Below are 20,574 nucleotides of genomic sequence, written 5' to 3'. Positions count from 1 at the left end.
TCTTTCCCCCAAAAAATTTTACTACAAAAAAACCTAGGGTTGAGATTGAGAAGCTTCAAGCCGCTTTTTAAGCAGTTCAGTCACTTACAATATTTTATGTTAAAGAAATTGTCATAATTCTTTCTGAGCCAAACTGTCACTAAAATGTCCTGTGACAGAACCACTCCTCTTTTTTCTGCCATTCTGTGTATTGGAAGTGTTCTTAGTTGTATTTGTTTTTAATCCTTGATTTTAAAATATTAATGGTTTTAGTGTTGCTTAGCTTCAGTTTGAAGTGTAACTTTCACTAATAACTGCAATAAAAAGAAAAGCTTTGCTCCAAACTTTGTTTTGTGGTCATCATTACAGCACTTCAGGCTTAGGTAAAGGGAGTTAGTGTGATAGAGTGGAAAGAATTTAGGCTTTAATAATGACGAAGTCCTGAATCCAAACCTGGATTGCGTGATTGCGTGACAATAGACAAGTTCCTTGATGCTTCTAAATCTCAAGTTTCCTCCACTATAATGAGATAATAGTAGGGCTGTTGGGACATTAAATGAGTTAATAGATGGAGGGTACGTAATAGTGCTGGGCATGTAGGTGGAACTCAGGTTTTAAAGAGGTTCTGCTGCGCTGGCCCCCCACCAACCCAGGGCTTCCCTGGCGGTCCAGTGATTAAGAGTCCGCACTTCCACTGCAGGGGGCACAGGTTTGACCCCTGCTTGGGGAAGTTCCACATGCTCTGCAGTGCGGCCAAAAAAAAAAAAAAAAATGCCTGATGGGGCTGGGGCTCCATATAAACAAAAATTAAAGTGATGGAAAATACAATTCAATAAATAAATAAATAAATAGTTTCTCCCCCACCTTAAATAAAAGACATTGGGTCTTTTAGACTCACCTCCCTTTAAGACACTGGGTGGTGTGGAAAGAGGGGTAAGCAAGAAGCCAGGCTTGCAAACTCTGCCAGGCAGTGAAAGAACTTAAGAATAGGGAGGATAAAAAGAAACTGAAATGGACGGGGAATCGTCACAGGCACTGAAGTGGATACACAGCCCAGGTATGATATGCAAGAAAACCCTGGACTGAAATTTTGAAAACCAGCACTCAACTGTCCTAACTGCATAGCTTCAGGTATATCACTTTTCATTTCATAATTGAAGTTAATAGAGTAAAATCAGAGGTCTCAAGTTGGCAGCCAATTTCTGTCTGCAAATAATTTTTGTTTGGTATTTAAAATATTTTTATTAGTCCCTAATATTTAAAAAATCAGAAGATCTCACATAAAAATCCCTTAAAAAGTAAGGAGGGTCATCAATTTCACTATTCCTTCAGTATCCCTTCACAGCTGCCACCAGGGGAAGCTCAAGAGTGGTTGGTCTCTTTGGATGGAGCACACTCTCCACAGCCCACATGTTTTCCTTTGCCATCTCTGGACTCAAAGGAACCCTAGTGTGAGGTGAGGCCTCCAAGCAAAAAGGAATCCCTATGAGGATGAGCTCCTCACCTGGGGGTAACTCACTACTTGGAAGCAGTCCAGCCTAAATATTAAAAACTTGTCCCTTCCTTATTTCCATTTACCCTATTTATGTTCTCCAGAACATCAGAGAATTCAGTCTGTTCTCTTCTGGCTATTATGTGTTCTTCACCCCAGTGTTCTCCCACCTACATGTCACCAGAGTCTGTGCAACCCTAACAGTACAGATTGTTTTCTTAAAGGATCTTGTTACTGATGCTGAAGAAGCACTAGTTAGCTTAACTAACAAATGCTGATGGGTTGAGGTTTTTTTTAACTGTGTGTCAGTTGTTAAGTTTGACAAATGGAAGAGAATCACTCTACTGTCTATCTGCCCAGTAACTACACTGATATAGGAAAATTCTAAAAATGTCAATAACTACACCCAAATGCATACAGTTAAATGGGGGAAATATGTGTAACGGTGATGCGAAGGCATGCTCTGATAAATCAGGCTGTAGCATCCCTAAGGGCAGTACCAGAAAAGCATGACGGTTATCTAGGCAGACAGTAATCGGACGATTGCTCTGATTGAGTAATGAGACGTGCTGGACGGGACAGAACAAGTCACCAATTACATTAGAGTTCACCTGCTTGAGACTCCAGGGAAAAGGGTGCTCAGAGCACTACGCTAAAGCGTGGAGAAGTGAGGCGGCGGTCTGAGGTAAAATCCCGAGGTGGTTTTTGTTTGGAGGGGGGCCATACATCTTGAACTCTCAGTTCTTGTAGTTTCCATGTTTCAGTCGTCTGATCATTTGACAAATTCCCTGGCTGCTGAGACTTGCATACCTTGCAGATGCTTTTAGGAAATTAATTAGGTTAATCTGTCAGCGCCAGGAAAGGATGGGATCATTTTTACTCTACTTGATAAAATGTCTCTATCATAAAGGGGACTGGAATCTTTAGTTTTATCTGTAGAAAAAACATGACTGTTTTCCTGCCTTCTGTCACTTTTGTTATTTCTGTAATTTCCACAGTCTACAGAGATCTTTGCAGTGCCTTTATAGAGCAGCACTTGTCTCATACTTTTCTCTATTAAAATATTTTCCTTTAAGAATAATCCTTGGGGGACTTCCCTGGTGGCGCAGTGGTTAAGAATCCGCCTGCTAAAGCAGGGGACACGGGTTCGAGCCCTGGTCCGGGAAGATCCCACATGCTGCAGAGCAACTAAGCCTGTGCGCCACAACTACTGAGCCCAAGTGCCACAACTACTGAAGCCCACGCACCTGAAGCCCGTGTTCCACAAGTGAAGCCACCGCAATGAGAAGCCCGCGCACTGCAACGAAGAGTAGCCCCCACTCGCCGCAACTAGAGAAAGCCTGTGCACAGCAACGAAGACCCAACACAGCCTAAATAAATTAATTAATTAATAATAAATTTTTAAAAAAAAAAGAATAATCCTTGGGAAACTTACACAACATTGTAAAGCAATTATACTCCAATAAAGATTTTTTTTAAAAAAGAATAATGCTTGGGTTCAAGATTTACTTATGAAACAAAGCAGACATATTCGTGGTTTAGGATTATGAAGCCTTATATGATGTCTGATTCTCAGCTGAAATAAAATGTTAATGGACTTTTTTGCTAACTGACCTCAGAAACAGCCCAACTCAAAAGGACTTGCAACTGCTAACTGTACAATATTACTCTTTATTTACTGCAACATAAACTGTCAAATGGAAATTGCACATTATGTTGCAAAAACCAAAACCAAAAACAACATAGGAATAGGATACTTTACCAAACAGGATTCCAGTCACCACCATCATTCAGATGGTTTTCACTTGTATTTTATACAAATGTAAAATTAAAGTTGCTTAACCATTTTATGAGTTTAATTTTTCTAATTTATTTTTGTACTTTTATAAAGATTTTAGATCATAAATGTTTGCCGTTTGTGGTATTCCTTTGAATAGTGTTATTTTTTACTATATTAAAAGGTGTGTTTTAAATCTTTAATTTAAAAGTATTACTAGTATCTACATTAAGACCCTTTAAGGAGCGACAGGGCGACTCTGGAGGCCGCGTCCTCTGTGGTGCCTGAGGAGGACAAGCTCTGTTCCTCCGAGCACCAGTGGTCAGACCATTCATGTCTCAGCATTTCTCCAGGACCAACCTACCCCAGGATGGTGTGGAATACAGGACATTCACCTGTCACCCAGCCACCATTCTGGTTCCAAGGCTGCATGTCTCCACTGGACTGGTGAGAGGGTTGTCAGTGTTTTGCTCCTGGGCCTAATTCCAGCTGCTTATTTGAATCCGTGCCCTGCAATGGACTATTCCCTGGCTGCAGCCCCTCCCTCTTCATAGTCACTGGGACATTGGACAAGTTGTGACTATATTCCAGGGACTGGCACTCTCAGCTTTCACCTTTGCTAGGCTTTGTTATTTCAACGATCATGATGAGGGCATCTGCACAGCTGTTGCTATGCTATGGAAGCTCTGACCTTTTAGACGTAATACCTTGAAAATTGATTGTACACCTCCCTTGCCTCTGCTCTGTCATGCCATTCAATTCACAGTAAGGAGGAGATAGGTAAGTCCATTGGTGAGACAAACCTCTTCTCCTAATCACCTTGTTATTTTTAGAATGTAATCTTTGAGGAAAGATTTGAGAGCAATTGTAACCAAAAAATTGTCAGACTGAGTTCTCTATGCTGAGGAGCTAATGGGGTGTCTCTCAGCTTCTCACAAGACTCACCGTATAACTAAACATTATATATGAGCTTTTGCCTTTTAATTTATCAAACTCTTAAAGGGAATTCAGCGTTATTGCTCTCAATAGCTGATCAGACTTCTATATTTGTCCTAGGATGGTAGAGAAAGGGAGAGACTGTTAATTCGAGAATAAAGACTTTGCAGAAAATTAGGCAGTGTTTAGTTTTTGCAAACTTCCCCGCTCTGTTCAGTCGATACCAGTTACTGATGCTTACATGTCCAAGGTAAATTGGCAAATTAGAAATGCTGATATTTCACATTACTGATTTCTAAATCCTAGGAAGAAGACCCTGGAGAGTTCCTGAATATAGAGAAGTTCCATGTAGGGAAGAGGTCCCTTTTTAGATGTTTCAAATTGTTACAGATTCTAAACCTAGACTTCATCCTCAAATGTGTTTATTTTACTTGTCCTAAAATAGTCTGTCCACAGATACAAAATTATAAGTAATAAGTTGTTTTCCCATTGTGGGAATCTCTAATGTGAAGATGTATTCTATGAAGATAAAGTCTTTTTTAAAATAAGATTCTGGGGCTTCCCTGGTGGCGCAGTGGTTGAGAGTCCGCCTGCCGATGCAGGGGACATGGGTTTGTGTCCCCGTCCAGGAGGATCCCACATGCCGCAGAGCGGCTGGGCCCGTGAGCCATGGCCGCTGAGCCTGCGCGTCCGGAGCCTGTGCTCCGCAACGGGAGAAGCCACAACAGTGGGAGGCCCGCGTACCGAAAAAAAAAAAGTGCAATTTACTCAAGCAACTATACCCAAATCCCTTGGCAAACAACTCATAGAAAAAAAAAAATCAAGATAGGCCTTTCTCACCTTCTGAGATGGCCCACACTCTGTGGAGTGTGTTTCTCTCTGAATAAATCCACTTCTTACCTATCACTTTGTCTCTCACTGAATTCTTTCTGCGATGAGACATCAAGAACCTGAGCTTCGGGGCTTCCCTGGTTGCACAGTGGTTAGGAATCTGCCTGCCAGTGCAGGGGACACGGGTTCGAGCCCTGGTCCGGGAAGATCCCACATGCCGTGAGCAACTAAGCCCGTGCGCCACAGCTACTGAGCCTGCACTCTAGAGCCCGCGAGCCACAACTACTGAGCCTGTGAGCCACAGCTACTGAAGCCCGCGCGCCTAGAGCCCGTGCTCCACAACAAGAGAAGCCACTGCAGTGAGAAGCCTGTGCACCACAACGATGAGTAGCCCCCTCTCGCTGCAACTGGAGAAAGCCCGCGGGCAGCAATGAAGACCCAGCGCAGCCAAAAATAATAAACAAATAAAATAAATAAATAAATAAAATAAAAATAAACATCAAGATCTTCCACTGGGGCTTCCCTGGTGGCACAGTGGTTGAGAGTCCGCCTGCCGATGCAGGGGACACGGGTTCGTGCCCCGGTCTGGGAAGATCCCACATGCCGCGGAGCGGCTAGGCCCGTGAGCCATGGCCTCTGGGCCTGCGCGTCTGGAGCCTGTGCTCCGCAACGGGAGAGGCCACAACAGTGAGAGGCCCGCGTACCGCAAAAAATAATAATAATAATAAGATCTTCCACTGTACCTCGAAGGTGGGTCACTTGGTTGTAAATAGCCAAAGCCAGTCCCAATTTAAAGCAGAAATCTTCTAATGTGACACTAAATTGCTGTTGCTCGAAAAACATTTTCACAATCACAGTTCTCACTTTTCTAAAACAGCAATTTCCAGAGGGAAGACCAGAGTTCAATTTAATAGTAAAATACAACTTTGCTGTCATTTGCCAAGCACATTAATAAGCTATTTAGAACGTAACTTTGGTTATCTACATAAGACAGAATGAAGGTAAGGGGGTGGGGGGGTGTGGAATCTCCAAATTTGTACTTTGTTTTTCCACCTAAGAGGGTAGAAAGGCCAAAATAGAACAGCTTTTAAGACATTCAGTTTTACATTTCTGCATATTGGAAATAACCTGACATTTTAGCGTGCTTCTGAACAGAAAAGGGTGAATAAAATCATCATTCATCCTCTGAATTGTCTTTATATTTTTCCCTTAGATTTAAATTTAATTGAAAACAACCCCACATCAACACCAAAATAGGAACTACTATTTTGTTAGAAATTGCCCTCTTGGAAGAGAAATAAAGATAATTTACCTGAAATCTTTCCGGATAAAAAGTCATTAACGATCGTGGAGAAACAATCCAGTATTTAATTAGTCTGTAATACCTACAACCATCAAGAAGCACAATAGCGTATTTCAGTAGGAAAGACTTGGGAGATGGAGCACCACGTAGTACTGTATCTGCCTCTAGACATTGGAAGTGCACACTAAAGAAAGATAAGCCTTCAGGGAACAACACACAAAGTAAGCTGTGCAAATATACACCTCCAAGAAAGGCAATACAGTTTTAACTTCAGTAGCTAGATGTGGGGATGGATACCTTATCAAGATATTTTTCATATTAGAATAAGATCAGCTGACTAAATATTAACTAAAGTACTTTTAAACACTGTCCTAATTCAGTAAAAGGTGTACACTCTGAGGATTTTAATTATTGGAGTTCACTAAGTAAGGTAATCTATGACATTTACTGGGAGGAGAAAATTGAGAAGAACAGAGAAGATACACAACACTTCACAGATTTTGAGAGAAAATAGCTTGTTATTTCCAGGGCACCTCATGTCTCCTTTGGCTAAGTCTTTATCAATTAAAAAAGTTACGAGTTCATATTCTGCTATTTCATGTTTTTATTTTCACATTTTAAAAAAGTTTCTTGCTTCCTTGTCTACATCTCTAGGGTCCTTTTTAATCCACGAGAATGTGGAATGTATAGTTAGGTTCTTTAAATCTGAAGAGAGAAAGCAGCCAACTGAAGAATATTACAACTAGACACAAACAAGTCATGGACATTATCTTCCTATTTATAATGTTCATAGGAGAGGTGGCAACTGTATCTAAGAGCAACATTCCCAGGGTAGTAATGCACACATGAAACAGAGAAATGATATACATTTCTGCTACAAACTGAAAGTAATGCACTTCATGAATATAATGTGTCTGTCCTGTGTGAGTATTGCTTTGAGCAAATGGGGCTCCTCGTATACGAGTCCACATTGGACCAGATGACATCAAAATCACAAAGCACAGCTAAAACCACCCATAAATTTTTGTTAAAAATAAATTTCCTATTCCATTTCAATACATACACAAGTCCACCGATGAGAGCCAAAGATATCCCTAACTTGAAGGAATAGTAATCATTTATAGGCTTCCTGGTTCTGACATTGACCATCCGTCTCTCAGTTCTCTCGGCTACCCATGTGAACATTTGCTGCGCTATGATACCCCTCTCTTTGAAATTATAAATGTCATCTGCTGTAAATTTGCTTTTAGCAGAAAAGTGGAGGACATTCGGAACAGACATCACCTGGAGCATTTCAGAGACCTCGGGGCTTTCATCAAAATCCACCATAGCAAAAAATACCTTGTTGCTGAATGCACTGGAGAATTGCCAGGAATCTGCCAAGATCTGAAATTCTTGAAGAGCAAGTTTGCATGTTACACATAATCTAAACTTCTGGAGAGTAGTAAACATCACAATAACAGAATAGTTTCTTGGTTTTTCTAATACAAAACGATTGAACATGGCATCATTCATTCTTATCACTCTGTTTTTCTGAATCCAGTCCATCAGCTGTCTGACCTTTTCTGCTAATATCTTCTTCCTTTGGTCAGGATGTGCAGGAGCCTAGGGAGTCATGAACACCAAAACCACCACCATGGTCAGAGATACACGCCAAAGCCACCACCATTCTTCCATATTTGTTTACTTCTTTTTGTTATGTTTCCAAATATCTATGCCAAAATCTTATCATTTCTCCCGGCAATTAATTTGTCCAGGACCTTTTATTTTTCTGTCTTCTTTAATCCTAGTAAAAGAGCTATATCACAAATTCCCATGCATGTCTGGTTTATGAGCCATGTATTAGAGTTTAGAAAATATTCTGTGAAAAAACAAAATTCTGTGATCAAGGAAGTCTTGGAAATGTTGCAGTCTCAGTCTTTCTGCAGAGTTCCAGACTCACATTTCTAACTGCCTCCTGGACAGCAATACCTAAATCCACCACGATCACCTCAACTACTCAAAAGCCAACCTCATCATCCCCTTGCCTACCAAGCCCTGGGTTCTCTGCCTCTCTTCCCACTGTGACCCTATCCCACCAATCACTGAGGTTTTAAAACTGAGGACTCTTGTTGGACTCCTCTCTTACCCTCCATCCATCAAACCAGAACTTAGCCTCTGGAGCAGACTGCCTGAGTTTAGATCCAAGCTCCATCACTTAGTTTTGTGACCCTGGGCACGTTCCTCACTTCTCTGTGCCTCAGTTTCCTCGCCTGTAAGACGATGGTGGTCATAGCATCCATCTCCTAGGATTTTTCTGCACAGCCCTGCCCTCAGAGGGGAGCAGGCGGGCAAGCTGGGGATAGCATCCCTGCCTTCCTCTTGTTGTCCAGCGCCACCACTAGGGGCAGTGCGGAGTCGTAATTGAGAGAAGGTAGACCTGGGGACCAGATGCATCTGGGTTTCCATCCTTACCAGTCTCTTCAGTTACTGGCAAAAATGGGGGTAATGCCTACCTCACCTCTTAGTTATGTACATTACCTGTCAACATCTTCCAATGTCTAGAACGGTACTAGCACGGTTTAATTTTTTCTTCCTTCTCCTTTTTAGAGAAATCGTTGGATATTGAGCATTACTTCTAATACCTGTTACCTCTCCCAGGGACGTGCCCTCTCCAATTACGATGATCATTCCTTCTATGCCGTCAAGCAGATGATGAAATTATTGGGAAAGACAGAATCAGTAGAATGTGTGTAAATAATGTTAAGTATATACACATTCTGGGAAGGATACCTGCTGGAGAGTGAGCCTGACTGGGAGATTACTCTGGCTATGTACGGCACCTTTTTAATTTTTTTGCCATGTCGATGCGTAACCTTTATCAAAGTAAAGATTTTTAACTTGTGAATGAAGTGAACGCGATATCCTGTTGCCCCCCTCCTCCCCACACTCTTGCAGCACCAGCCCCGCCGCCGGCCCTTTCCTACTCGGAAGGCCTCTGGGCCCCAACGCCGCCGCCGCCGCCGCGCCGCCCGGCGGTTACCAAGCTGAACGCGGGCTGTGATGACCCGCGAGCAGAAGCGGGGTGCCTAGCAACCTGGGGCGCTTAACAGTGGAGCCGGCGAAGGGAGGCGGAAGTGAGCGCTGGGAAGGTGAGAGGAGGAGGGGACAGGGGTGGGGAGGTGCTCTCCCCCTCCCGCTCCTTTCTCTGTGCCGAGGTATTAATTTAAACTGAAGATGATTATCCTGGGAGGGGAAGGGAGGGATTGGGCTGGGAACTAGACAGACCGCAGCTCCTCCCGCTGGGGCCCCTCACACACCCGCTCCTCCTCCTCCAGCAGAGGGCGGAGGGAGGGAATGTGACCCAGGTGGGGAGGGGACCAGCGCCCCACCCCCAATTCCCTAGTGCCAATTCGAAGCCCCTTCGAAACAAGCCGGTCCTCTCTGGATGGGGACAGGGCTTCTTCTCTTAGACCCCCTCAGGGCCCTAGCCCAAAGCTGGGGCAGGGAAAGCAAAGAAAGTTCCACAGGACTTGGTTACTGGAAGTAGTGGTGGAAACTGGATTAAGGGCTATTTTTCCTGCTACCTGCCCCCCCCACCTCCGCCAGCCCCGCCGAGCACTTGGCACTACACACGCACACGCACATGCACATGCACACACACACACGCGCGCGCGCACACACACGCCGAGGAACCCTATTATCCCCTTTCACCTGCTCCAGGACCTGTAGGGTCCAGCAGTTTGTGTCTGTGGATGGATGGGTGGCAGGAAACTTAGTTAATGCCTCACACGAAGTTGAGCGTAGGGAGAGCTGTTTCCAAGCAGGCTTCCAGCAGGAAGGGGCTTGGAGCGAAACGGACAGGAGCACGTCCTTTGCAGGGGCTTTGATCCAGCAGAGGCTTTCCTCAGTGGTCTCCTGCAGCCTTGTTTGCCCCCTCCAGCAGAGGTGGGTGTCTTGGAACAGGCCTGGGGTCCCTGAGCCTTCGGCTCCTGCACCATGGGCACGCTGAGTGTCAAGCCCAGTCCACGCTTCCGGTTGCCGGACTGGCACACCAACAGCTACCTGTTGTCCACTAACGCCGAGCGGCAGCGAGATGCCTCGCACCAGATCCGCCAGGAGGCCCGGGTCCTCTGCAATGAGACCAACAACCAGGTTGGGGGCCGGAGCCCAGTTGGGTGGGAAAGGGATAGCCCCCAACTCCCAACAACCTCTTTATCTGTCTCTGTCTCTTCCAGACCATTTGGGACGAACATGACAATAGGACTCGACTGGCAGAGAGGATTGATACTGTCAGCTGGTGGAAGGAGATGCTGGACAAGTGTCTGACGGATTTAGATGCTGAGATCGACGCCCTGACACAGGCAGGGAGCCAGGGCAGGGTGCCAGGAGACCCTGCCTGCAAGGACCTCCCTCTCCCTCCTCTCTTCCGGGTCAGGGTATTTGGTGGCATGTCCATCTGAGTCATTTGGCCTAAGTGGGGATGAGAGCTGCTTCCCAGCGGATGGCCCCACCAGCCTCCTGTGCCCTCTCTTTTCTAGATGAAAGAGTCAGCAGAGCAGAACCTGAAGGCCAAGAACCTGCCTCTGGATGTGGCAATTGAGTGCCTGACCCTGCGGGAGAGTCGGCGTGACATTGATGTGGTGAAAGACTCCGTGGAGGAAGAGCTGCACAAAGAGGTAGAGGTCACTGAAGCCACCAAGAAGGCCTTGCAACAGAAGATCAGCCAGGCCTTTGAGAAGCTCTGGTAAGAGAGAGCTATGTCATTGGCATGTTCACCCACCTTTGAAGGCTGTGTTTTAAATGTAGAACGTGTGTATCGTGGGTTACAAGTCACTGGCTCCCAGGCTGCCTTCTGCCCCTGCTGTGCCCGTGGCAGAAACCACTCACCCACTGATCGTAGCACTTTTTGCACCACCTGGACGTGGTCTCAGAATACTTCTCATGAACCTGCTCTAGGCAGCCATTATCAATTCACTGGAAGCATGAGAGATGAAGCCCATGTGCCACCACCCCGACTTTCTGGGAGTGTGAGCCTTGTGAGTGTAGCTACTGGAGTGTGCCCTGTGGGTGTGTACAAGCACTTGGTGCCATAATTTTGTCTGTGGGGAGCTCATCCAGCTGTGCCTATATTTGTCTCAGCTGCAGCGGCAGCTCCATTGCCACTTCAGCTTTCCCATCCCTCCTTGTCCCTTCAGTACCATGGGGGCTGCGTTCCAGGGCCTTGGAGGTATGGCTCCTAATCCCGTCTGTTCTGTCCCCAGCCTCCTGCAGGAAGTCCGACAGCAGCTCAACTCTGACCATCGGGGCAAAATGGAGACACTGGACATTGACAGAGGCTGCTTCTCTCTCAACCTCAAGTCCCCGAACATCTCTCTGAAGATTAATCCCACACGTGTCCCCAGCGGGTAAGAAGGGCGTTTCATTCAGTCTCTCTTCCTCCCCGCAGAGGCCATACTCTGATTATTTCCTGCCACCTGCAGCTCCACCACCCTCCAGCAGTGGGATGACTGCAGTCGGTTCAACAAGAACCAAGCAGAGGCTGAGATGAAAGGGGCCATAGAGCTGAGGGAGGCCATCGCCCTAACTATTGCCAAGGTGACTGACCACTCCCCCTACCCCGATCCTCCATGGCTAAGAGATGGCCCCAGCATGCACTCAAGCCCTTGTCTTTTGTTCCCTGTCAGCCATGTGGCATCCCACCCCTCACCTGAGCGAGATCCTCAGCTGGCCAGAGCTTATACCCTCCCCTTGCCCTGCCTACTTTCTGTCCTCAGACCAACAACGAACTGGAAGCCCAGAGGGTTGCAACGGAATTTGCCTTCAGGAAGCGGCTGTGGGAGATGGAGAAAGTGTACAGTGAGCTCAAGTGGCAAGAGAAGAATGTGAGCCTTCTCCGTTTGGTCTCCTGGGGCCTGGACTTCCTGCTGTGGGATGAGGAGCCTGATGCCCTGCCAGGAAGCCCCGGACTGGGTGCACCAGGTGGAGACCAGTCACTTTGTCCCTGCAGACCTTGGAGGAGATTGCCGAGCTGCAGGAGGACATCCGGAATCTGGAGGAGGATCTGCGCAGAAAGTTACAGAACCTGAAGCTATGCCACACCCGGCTAGAGACCAGGACCTACCGGGCCAACGTGGAACTCTGCAGGGACCAGGTACGAGGGCACCCCAGTGGGGCATGGGCCGCCGGCTAAGGTTCCTCAGGATGACTCACTCCCTGGTGGAGCAGGGGTGCTGGAGCAGGGCAGCCCCCAGACCCGTGGGCAGAAGGACAGTGTGGCTGACCTGGACTCCCAACCTGCCCCCCTGCCTCCAGGCACAGTACGGCCTCACTGCGGAGGTTCACCAGTTAGAGGCAACCACTGCTGCCCTGAAGCAGAAGCTGGCGCAGGCACAGTAGGTTTGGGGGGTGGGCAGGAGGGGTGGGGAGACACCTCCCACCACTGGGGTCCCTTGCTGCCTGCCAGCTTCCCTGCTGTCTTCCTGACTCAAGGCTGGTGAGCTCAGCCCTGACCTCCCAGCCTCACGCCGGGGGTGGTGGGTTGTTAATCCCTCCTCCCCAGGGACGCTCTGGACGCCCTGTACCAGCATCTGGCCCGGCTGCAGGCTGACATCGCCTGCAAGGCCAACTCCATGCTCTTGGATACCAAGTGCATGGACACCCGGCGGAAGCTGACTATGCCGGCTGAGAAGTTTGTGCCGGAGGTGGACACCTTCACCCGCACCACAAACCGCACCCTGAGTCCACTCAAAACCTGCCAGCTGGAACTAACCTAGCAAGGGGGCTGAGGGAGGAGGGGAAGGCTGGTGGAAAATGAAAGAGGGAGGGCAATGGAGAGAACGAATCTAATAAAGGTCGGGGGTTCTCAGTCCAGACGGTTCTTTGCTACCCCTGCATGTAGCCAGCGGGGAGAGGGCTCTTGGCTCTCCTGTGCACGGAGGAGCAAAGATGGTAACATCATCCCTCAAGCTCCATGTTCCCAATCCCATGCCCTTCTCCGGGCTAGGCCAGCACCCTGGGCTCCAGCGCTGTGACCTCTAACCAGCTCTGTCCCAGCTGGACCCTCGCGTGCCCTCTTGACGCCTAGGGGAGGCCCAGAGGGGGCTAGGCTGACAGGGGGAGGGCTTAGGGGTGGCCGCCCAGGACTGAGTGACCCGAGCTGGGGCTTCTGTGGCACGGCTGGCCGACCGTGGGGGGCAGTGGCCCGAAGGTCTGGCTCAGTGCGCAGCCCTCGGGGACCCTTTAGTGGCCTTCCCGCCCGGCTGCGACGCCGTTTACAGGTCGGGGAAACGCGGGCTAAATACAGAGGCCGGGCCCAATCGAACGAAGGCTGCTGGACCGCCCCTTGTCACCCGCGGGGCAGCTGCGACTCCGGGCCGCGGGGCGGCGCTGTGGGGCCGGGGAAGCCGCGCGATGGGGTGCGCGCGGGCCGCACCGGAAGTGGCGGCTGGTCCGCGCGGATGGCGGCGGCGGCGGTGATGACGGCGGCGGGCTGCGGAGGGGCTGGGGCGGCCCGCTCCCTCTCCCGCTTCCGAGGCTGCCTGGCGGGCGCGCTGCTCGGGGACTGCGTGGGCGCCGTCTTCGAGGCGCGCGATACCGTCGACCTGACGTCAGTCCTGCGTCGGGTCCAGGACCTGGAGCCGGACCCCGGCTCGCCGGGGAGCGCGCGGACAGGTGGGCGGGGCCGGGCGCACTGGGCACCGGGGAGCCGCGAGGGACTCGGGCAGGGAGGGGACAGCGGCCGGAGGGGCCCGATCTGCACGACCCGCGGGCACCTCGGATTCAGCGTGTCCAAATCCGAGCCCCGTCTTCACACGTCTCGCTCCGAACGTTCGCCAGCCCGGGGCTTGGCTACACAGACCTCCAAGCCGTGCAAGCCACGCCTAGACTGCGCCCAGTTCAATACTTAAGTCCCTGCCGATTTTACTCATTTTACGGGTTTTACCCGGGTCTCCCGAATCAGTGGGCCACCAGTCCATCTCCACGCAGCTGGAGGGCACTTCTGAAAGCAGATCTTATCGCGGCCTCCCCTCGTGAATCTCTGCAGTAATTTTCCATTACCCTTAGAGCCAAACTCCTTAATGTTCCCTACGTGGCCGGCCCTCACCTGCGTCTCCAGTTTCACCTTATACCACCCTTGGCCTTGCTGTCTGCGCTGCACTTCCTCTCTCGTCGTGCCTCCTCTAGCTCAGGCTTTTGCATGTACTGCTTGTCCCTTTGCCTGTAAAGCTCTCTCCTCTCTGCCTCTCCCTCCCTGTGCAGTCAACTCATCACCCAGATCTCAGCGCAGTATCACGGCTGAGGATGATTCTTCTTGGAGAGCATGTAGAATAGTAAGAAAAAGGGGCCACACCCGTAACCCTGGAGGAGGAAAAGGAGCTAGAGAAGGAAACAGTTTATAGGAGGAGAAGCAGAGGGGAGATGGGTAACAACAAAACTCAAGAATTTCAAGATGAAGACACTGGTTACCGGTGTGAGGTTACAGAGAGGTTAAGTGGGGGGAAGTCTAGACTTAGAAAAGCATTTTCAGTAGAAGGTTGAACCCTGGTAGTTAGATTTCAGTGGGTTTAGGAGGAAATGGAAAAGGAGAAAATAGAGTATGTTTGGTATGAAGGGAAGGAGAGAGATGAGCTGTGGCTGAGGTGAAGACAGGATGCGGGGGGACAGTTTATAATTTCATTTTTGGTTTGATGTTAAGATGAGGGGAAGACATTTTAGGTTGAGATTTTAGGACCCTTTGGGTGCAAGCGGCAGAAAACCCAACTCAAAATGGCCTGAGCAAAAAGAGAATGCACTGGCTGGCATCACTGAGAAGTCCAGGGCAGGTCTGGCTTTAAGCAGAGCTAAATCACGCCATCTCCTCAAGACTCAGTTCCTCTCCTTATTCAGATCTGCGTTCTTCTGGGTGGGCTTCACTCTGGCAGACCCTTCCCACAGGGTGGCCCTCAGCAGTTCCCAGCTCAGCATCTCCAGCAGAGGAAGTTTCTCTTCACAGTGGCACCAGCAGAGGTCTCTGATGGAGGCTCAGTGGCCTGGCTTATGTCACCCGTCCATCCCTGAAACAGGGAATGGGGTGCTGTTTGGCTGGGCCGGAGGTGGCATTGGCTCCATCCCCTATCATCTGGACTGGGAGTGGGAGAGAAGTGATTCCCTGGGGGAAAGCAGGGTGCAGGGACCGATCAAAGGGAGACCGGGTGCTGCTGTATCACAGAGGGAGGAGTTGAGGAGACAAAGGAAGGGCAAGGTCCCTGGGGAACTGGACTGGGGGGGCACTTCAAGAGGGACCAGTCCCTCTGAGGACAGACTGGAGAGTGTGGCTGTGAGTAGGTGCCTGTGAGCCTCTCTTCCTGGTGAAGTAGGGGGTGGGGGCTCCTGAGAGTGAAAGGGGGGAGGAGAAGGCAGGGTTGGGGCTTGGGATACCCAGAGCAGGGCGGGGATGGGGGGCGAGGGCAGAGGGCAGATGTGAGGAATAGAAGGGGCTCACTAGGGAGTATGCTTTGTCCTCTGTAACTGTCTCTTCTTCAGATAAAACCAAGTCCTTGGCCCTAGCTGGCTTATGGCCTATTTGAGGAGCTACCACATAACAATGGTGTGTGTTACAAGTGCCAGAGCAGTAGACTCGGGCACCCAGAGGAGGGCGGGGGAGCAGCCCCAGGTGGGAAGGACTTGACCCAGGCTCCAGGATTGGTTCTGAGGATGTGGAGAGGAGCAGTGGGATATAAGATGGGTGAGGAAGGGCAGGCTTCAGATGGCCAAGGCAGTGAGTTTGGACCTCATCCTGAAGGCGGCAGTCAGCCATTAGGGCAGGAGAGTGAGATGAGGAAAGTGATATTCTACTCTCTTTCTGGCTGCACATATAGGTTGGGCTGGAGGGTGGGGAAGATGCAGGAGATTTGAGAGGCCCAAAGCGGGTCCATTAAGACTGGCGATGCAGTGATGGCAGCCAGAAGGGGTGGAAGGTTTTCCTCCAGAAGTCAGCAGGACATGGGCCTGACCCAGAGCCCTGGAAACTGGATGGGAGTGAGAGGCTGACCTGAGGCCTTCTGGAAGTAGTAGATAAAAGGAGGAGTGAGCGGGAGGCCAAAACCGCCACCCTCGAGCCCTGCAGCTCGATCTCCCACCCCCGCCCTGTCCCTGCAGAAGCACTGTGCTACACAGACGACACAGCCATGGCCAGGGCGCTGGTGCAGTCCCTGCTGGCCAAGGAGGCCTTCGACGAGATGGACATGGCTCACAGGTGAGGGCAGTGGTCCTGGGGTGAAGCAAACCAGGTGGGCAGAGTTACTGCACCCCTTGACCAGAGCAGTGACAACCGTGCATGCCGGGACACCCTCCCCGCACACCCCGCCGCAGGACACTCTCCCTGGGGCAGCTGCAGCTTCCCAAGCTAGAAGTGACGGCACCGCTGGCACAGTCTCCTGCGGTCCCCAAGGATCCCTCTTTTCCCAAACCAGCCAGGTTTCTTCTCTCCCAACCCTGGCAGGCATCTCTTAGATCATTACACTGTCCCCTTCTCTCCCCTAGGTTTGCTCAGGAGTACAAGAAAGACCCTGACCGGGGTTATGGCGCTGGAGTGATCACCGTCTTCAGGAAGCTCCTGAGCCCCAAGTGCCGCGATGTCTTTGAGCCCGCCCGGGCCCAGTTTAATGGCAAAGGCTCCTACGGCAACGGGGGCGCCATGCGGGTGGCCGGCGTCTCCCTGGCCTATGGCGGTGTCCAGGATGTGCAGGAGGTAGTTAGGGCGGGCTGGCTTCTGGGCGCGCTCACCCCTCCCTCCTCTGCAGCTTGGGTGCTGTAACAGCAGGTCTTTGCCTCCCTCACCTGCGTCCTAGTTTGCCCGGCTTTCGGCCCAGCTGACACACGCCTCCTCCCTGGGCTACAACGGTGCCATCCTGCAGGCCCTGGCTGTGCACCTGGCTTTGCAGGGTGAGTCGTCCAGTGAGCACTTCCTTGAACAACTCCTGGGCCACATGGAGGAGCTGGAGAGTGATGCCCAGTCTGTGTCAGATGCCCGGGAGTGAGTATGCAGGCTGGAGGCGGGCTGGAGGCGCGTCTGTGCATGTGCATGCTGGTGGGGTGGCCGTGCCTCAAGCGGAAACCTTCCTTCTTTAATTGCAGGCCCTAAGGAGGGGTGGGAAGAAGCCCTTTGCCCTGGCTGTGCCTCAGGGCTCTCCGGGTCCCAGAGAACAAACCGGGCGGCTCACACCTCGCCCTTCCCACTTCTTGCCCTGACACCCGTGCTTAAGTGTCAGATGCCCACGTCCCTGCCTCGCCCTCCCATGCAGCCCTTCCCCCTCCTGCCTTCTCCACCCTGCTGGCTCCGACCTCCCTGAAATCTCGCCCCCACCCCACAGGTTGGGCATGGAGGAGCGTCCGTACTCCAGCCGACTGAAGAAGATTGGGGAGCTTCTAGAGCAGGACTCAGTGACCAGAGAGGAGGTGGTGTCCGAGCTAGGTGGGTAGTCCCCCACCCGTCATCCTTCAGGGTCAGTCTTGGGCTCAGGAGTGGGAGGGGTGCCTGGAGTCACGCCTGCCGCCGTCACACCTTTGCCAGGGTTGCTGAGACAGAAGAGCCATGTTCCGTAGGGTCCTTGGCAGGCTGCGAGCACAGCGCCGCCTTGTTCTAGGGCGACAGTACCCTCGGCCTTAAAGATAAACATTCCAGAGATGGCAGCCGGCCGCTAGTTGTTTACAGCTAATGGTGATAACTGATGTTTATTCATACAGTACTTTTACTGTGTTCTGGGCACTATGCAGAATGCTTTACCTCTAGGATGTCATTTCACCCTCACACCAGCCCTGCGAGAATTCCTAACTTTATTCACTCTCTACACGAGGACCTGAACCCAAGATACAGGAATCACACAGCCAGTAGGTGGGCGAGCCAGGATTTGAACCCAGGTAGCCTAACTCCAGAGCCTGTGCTCTTAATCGCAGCCTAACTTGAAGTTGAGAGTGTTGACTTGTGGCAGGTGGCAGGAAGCCTGGGGACATGTGGGGCTCGGGAAATGGGGTGGCTCAAGCTCCCATGATCTGGCTTCCCCACAGGGAATGGCATTGCTGCCTTTGAATCTGTGCCCACTGCCATCTATTGCTTCCTGCGCTGCATGGAGCCCGACCCCGAGATCCCCTCTGCCTTCAACAGCCTCCAGAGGACTCTCATCTATTCCATCTCACTTGGTGGGGACACAGACACCATTGCCACCATGGCCGGGGCCATTGCTGGCGCCTACTATGGCATGGAACAGGTGCCAGAGAGCTGGCAGCAAAGCTGTGAGGGCTATGAGGAGACTGACGTCCTGGCCCAGAGCCTGCACCGGGTCTTCCAGAAGAATCTGTGAGGGCCACAGCTGCTGGGGCTCCGCCATACCCAGCAGGACCAACTACACCTCGGATTGGAAATCCTGGGCTCCCTTAGGCTTGGCTCCCTGCCTCGGCCTTCCTCCAGTGTGGCCGGAGTGCACCCTTGGGGCTGGGGACTCCTTTGGGGAGGTCACTGAACAGTGAGGGAGGGACGGGTGCCTTCTGGTGCTGGGTTCCTGGCTTCTGCAGAGCCTCGGTGCTCCTGGCTCCTCAGTCAGACATAAGGGACCGGGGCAGGTTTTATTTCAGAGCAGTACTTGTGGTGTTTTCCTTTATTATCTAGGACATGGAATTTGGGGAGGTGGAAATGATCTGCGGCATCATTTCTCCTTGTTGGGATTTAACCAGTTTGCCAGGAAGCCTGCCTTTGACTGCACAGGGCCCCTGAGCGCCAAGTTTATGTGGAACAGGAGGTGGACACGTGAATCTAGCTGATCTAGATGCACACCTGGCCCTTGGCTGTCATGGGTCTTGTTAACAGCTTCCCGACTAAGTTACAGAGCAATAAACAGTTCTTTAAATCCCACCACTGTTTCCTGTGTTTCTCTTCTGCCCTGAGTGGATTCTTCCCCCCTTGCCCTTCTGTGCCTATGCCTCTCTGTCTGGGCCTCACCTAGGAGCTAGGGACCCAAGCTGCTGGCTTGTGGAGGCATATTCCTCCAGCTGTTCAGCCAGGAAAAGCAGAGCAGGCATGGTTTGGTGCTTTTTCCTGTTGGAGACCCCTCACAGTGGCCCAAGCAGCGGGCAGGAACAAGCCAGATTTTCCTGCTCTCAGAGCCTGACTTCATAGGTTGCTTCCCAGATAGAACCCAGGCCCAGCCAGGAACCAGAACGCTGTAGGAGGATGCAGAGGGGACCGTGTTATCACCGGACTGCTGACCTTTGTGTGAGGGGGACACATCGTCTCAGGTGAAGGCCAGGCCTCATTCTGCATCTTGGGCCTCAGTCAAAGGCCTTGGCCTGTTGCGAAGTTCTGCACACCATCCATTCTGAAGAAAGGAAAATTGAAATGGAGGAGGCACCTCCCCTCAAACTTGAGGGGTATTCCAGCCTCGGTGGAGAGAGACGCATGCCCAGCTCCGCAGCTAGCCTGAGGTTTCAGGACTGTTGGACGGGCCTGCTTTCAGCCAAGATGCGGTTCTTCCAGGCTGGGGAAAACCACAGCACTTTTCAGGGCACAGGTTGGTCTCAGGTCGGCTGTCCAGATTCCCAGAGTACGGCAAGTTATGGGGCAGTGCTTTCTCCCAGGACAGCTCCCCTGGCCCTGCCTTCAGCGTTGGGCCTGGCACTAGCCCCGCCCACAGGAGCAAAGATTCCTGATTTCATTCATAATTTGTATCAGATGTTGAAACTTGACCCTTGGGATCCTGAGCCAGCTGTCATGCTCCACTACCCTTGAGAGCTTGCAGGAATGTTCCAGGGAAGCTTGATCCATCTCCCCTAGCTCCAGCCACTGCCTTACTTTGCTTTCTTAAAATGCCTCTTGGCATTTACTTGGTGCAGAGCCTCGGTAGCTTCAGAGAATCAAGCATTTCTGATGCGGTGGTGAGAGGACCCCTGGCTGGGAGGAATGCACGCTCCTTGAGAGGGCACAGAGCAAGAGCCCCAGAGAGCTCCCTGGGTGCTTTATGAAATCCAGAGGCTCGAGACACCTCTGAATCAATGCCAGTTTCAGCACAGTGCTGTTTATTCAACAGGCTTTATTGAGATTGTGTCAATACAGTCAATACCGTTGTTTTTCTTTTCAAAAAGAAGTCCCATTTTCTTTGATTCCCAAGTGCATTTTTCCCCGAATCTTCTGTGACACAGGGTACATAATAGGTATGTAGAGAACTAAGCTCCTATACCAGGTTAGAAAGGAAATTACTAACGGAAAACATTTAAACCTTAATCTTAAAAAAAAAACAAAAACGA

General features: G+C 50.7%; 2 protein-coding genes and 2 pseudogenes across 4 annotated transcripts; 3 read left to right on the top strand and 1 right to left on the bottom strand.

Annotated features, from left to right (window-relative positions):
• Nucleotides 1–990: 990 nt before the first annotated feature.
• On the top strand, nt 991–3,938 carry LOC308605349 (succinate dehydrogenase [ubiquinone] cytochrome b small subunit, mitochondrial-like; annotated as a pseudogene). Its single transcript has 2 exons — nt 991–1,036; nt 3,460–3,938. The product of its transcript is annotated as a succinate dehydrogenase [ubiquinone] cytochrome b small subunit, mitochondrial-like (transcript).
• A 3,042-nt stretch (nt 3,939–6,980) lies between these two features.
• LOC308605342 (dolichyl-diphosphooligosaccharide--protein glycosyltransferase subunit MAGT1-like) lies at nt 6,981–7,995 on the bottom strand (annotated as a pseudogene). The gene has a single exon. The product of its transcript is annotated as a dolichyl-diphosphooligosaccharide--protein glycosyltransferase subunit MAGT1-like (transcript).
• A 2,301-nt stretch (nt 7,996–10,296) lies between these two features.
• Nucleotides 10,297–13,073, top strand: TEKT2 (tektin 2; the record flags this gene model as incomplete). Its single annotated transcript, XM_081225355.1, has 9 exons — nt 10,297–10,452; nt 10,536–10,661; nt 10,839–11,044; nt 11,562–11,705; nt 11,781–11,895; nt 12,075–12,182; nt 12,308–12,451; nt 12,613–12,692; nt 12,860–13,073. 9 exons carry the CDS (start codon nt 10,297–10,299, stop codon nt 13,071–13,073), a joined length of 1,293 nt encoding a protein of 430 aa, XP_081081481.1.
• Nucleotides 13,074–13,753: 680 nt separating this feature from the next.
• Nucleotides 13,754–19,186, top strand: ADPRS (ADP-ribosylserine hydrolase). The gene is made up of 6 exons (XM_081225113.1): nt 13,754–13,971; nt 16,438–16,534; nt 16,822–17,029; nt 17,130–17,314; nt 17,652–17,752; nt 18,346–19,186. Exons 1-6 carry the CDS (start codon nt 13,758–13,760, stop codon nt 18,636–18,638), a joined length of 1,098 nt encoding a protein of 365 aa, XP_081081239.1. The 5' UTR covers nt 13,754–13,757; the 3' UTR covers nt 18,639–19,186.
• Nucleotides 19,187–20,574: the final 1,388 nt, after the last annotated feature.

Source organism: Mesoplodon bidens (genome assembly GCF_964165515.1).
Source record: "Mesoplodon bidens genome assembly, chromosome: 2".
NCBI classification, from domain to species: domain Eukaryota; kingdom Metazoa; phylum Chordata; class Mammalia; order Artiodactyla; family Ziphiidae; genus Mesoplodon; species Mesoplodon bidens.
The sequence above is the reverse complement of the archived record's forward strand: the minus strand, read 5'-3'. Positions and strand labels throughout refer to the sequence as shown.

Coding starts and splice junctions, on each gene's coding strand:
- ADPRS (XM_081225113.1), top strand. CDS start 13,758: ATGGCGGCGGCGGCGGTGATGACGGCGGCGGGCTGCGGAGGGGCTGGG. Junction 13,972..16,437: donor GCCGGGGAGCGCGCGGACAG/GTGGGCGGGGCC, acceptor CTGTCCCTGCAG/AAGCACTGTGCTACACAGAC. Junction 17,753..18,345: donor GGAGGTGGTGTCCGAGCTAG/GTGGGTAGTCCC, acceptor GCTTCCCCACAG/GGAATGGCATTGCTGCCTTT.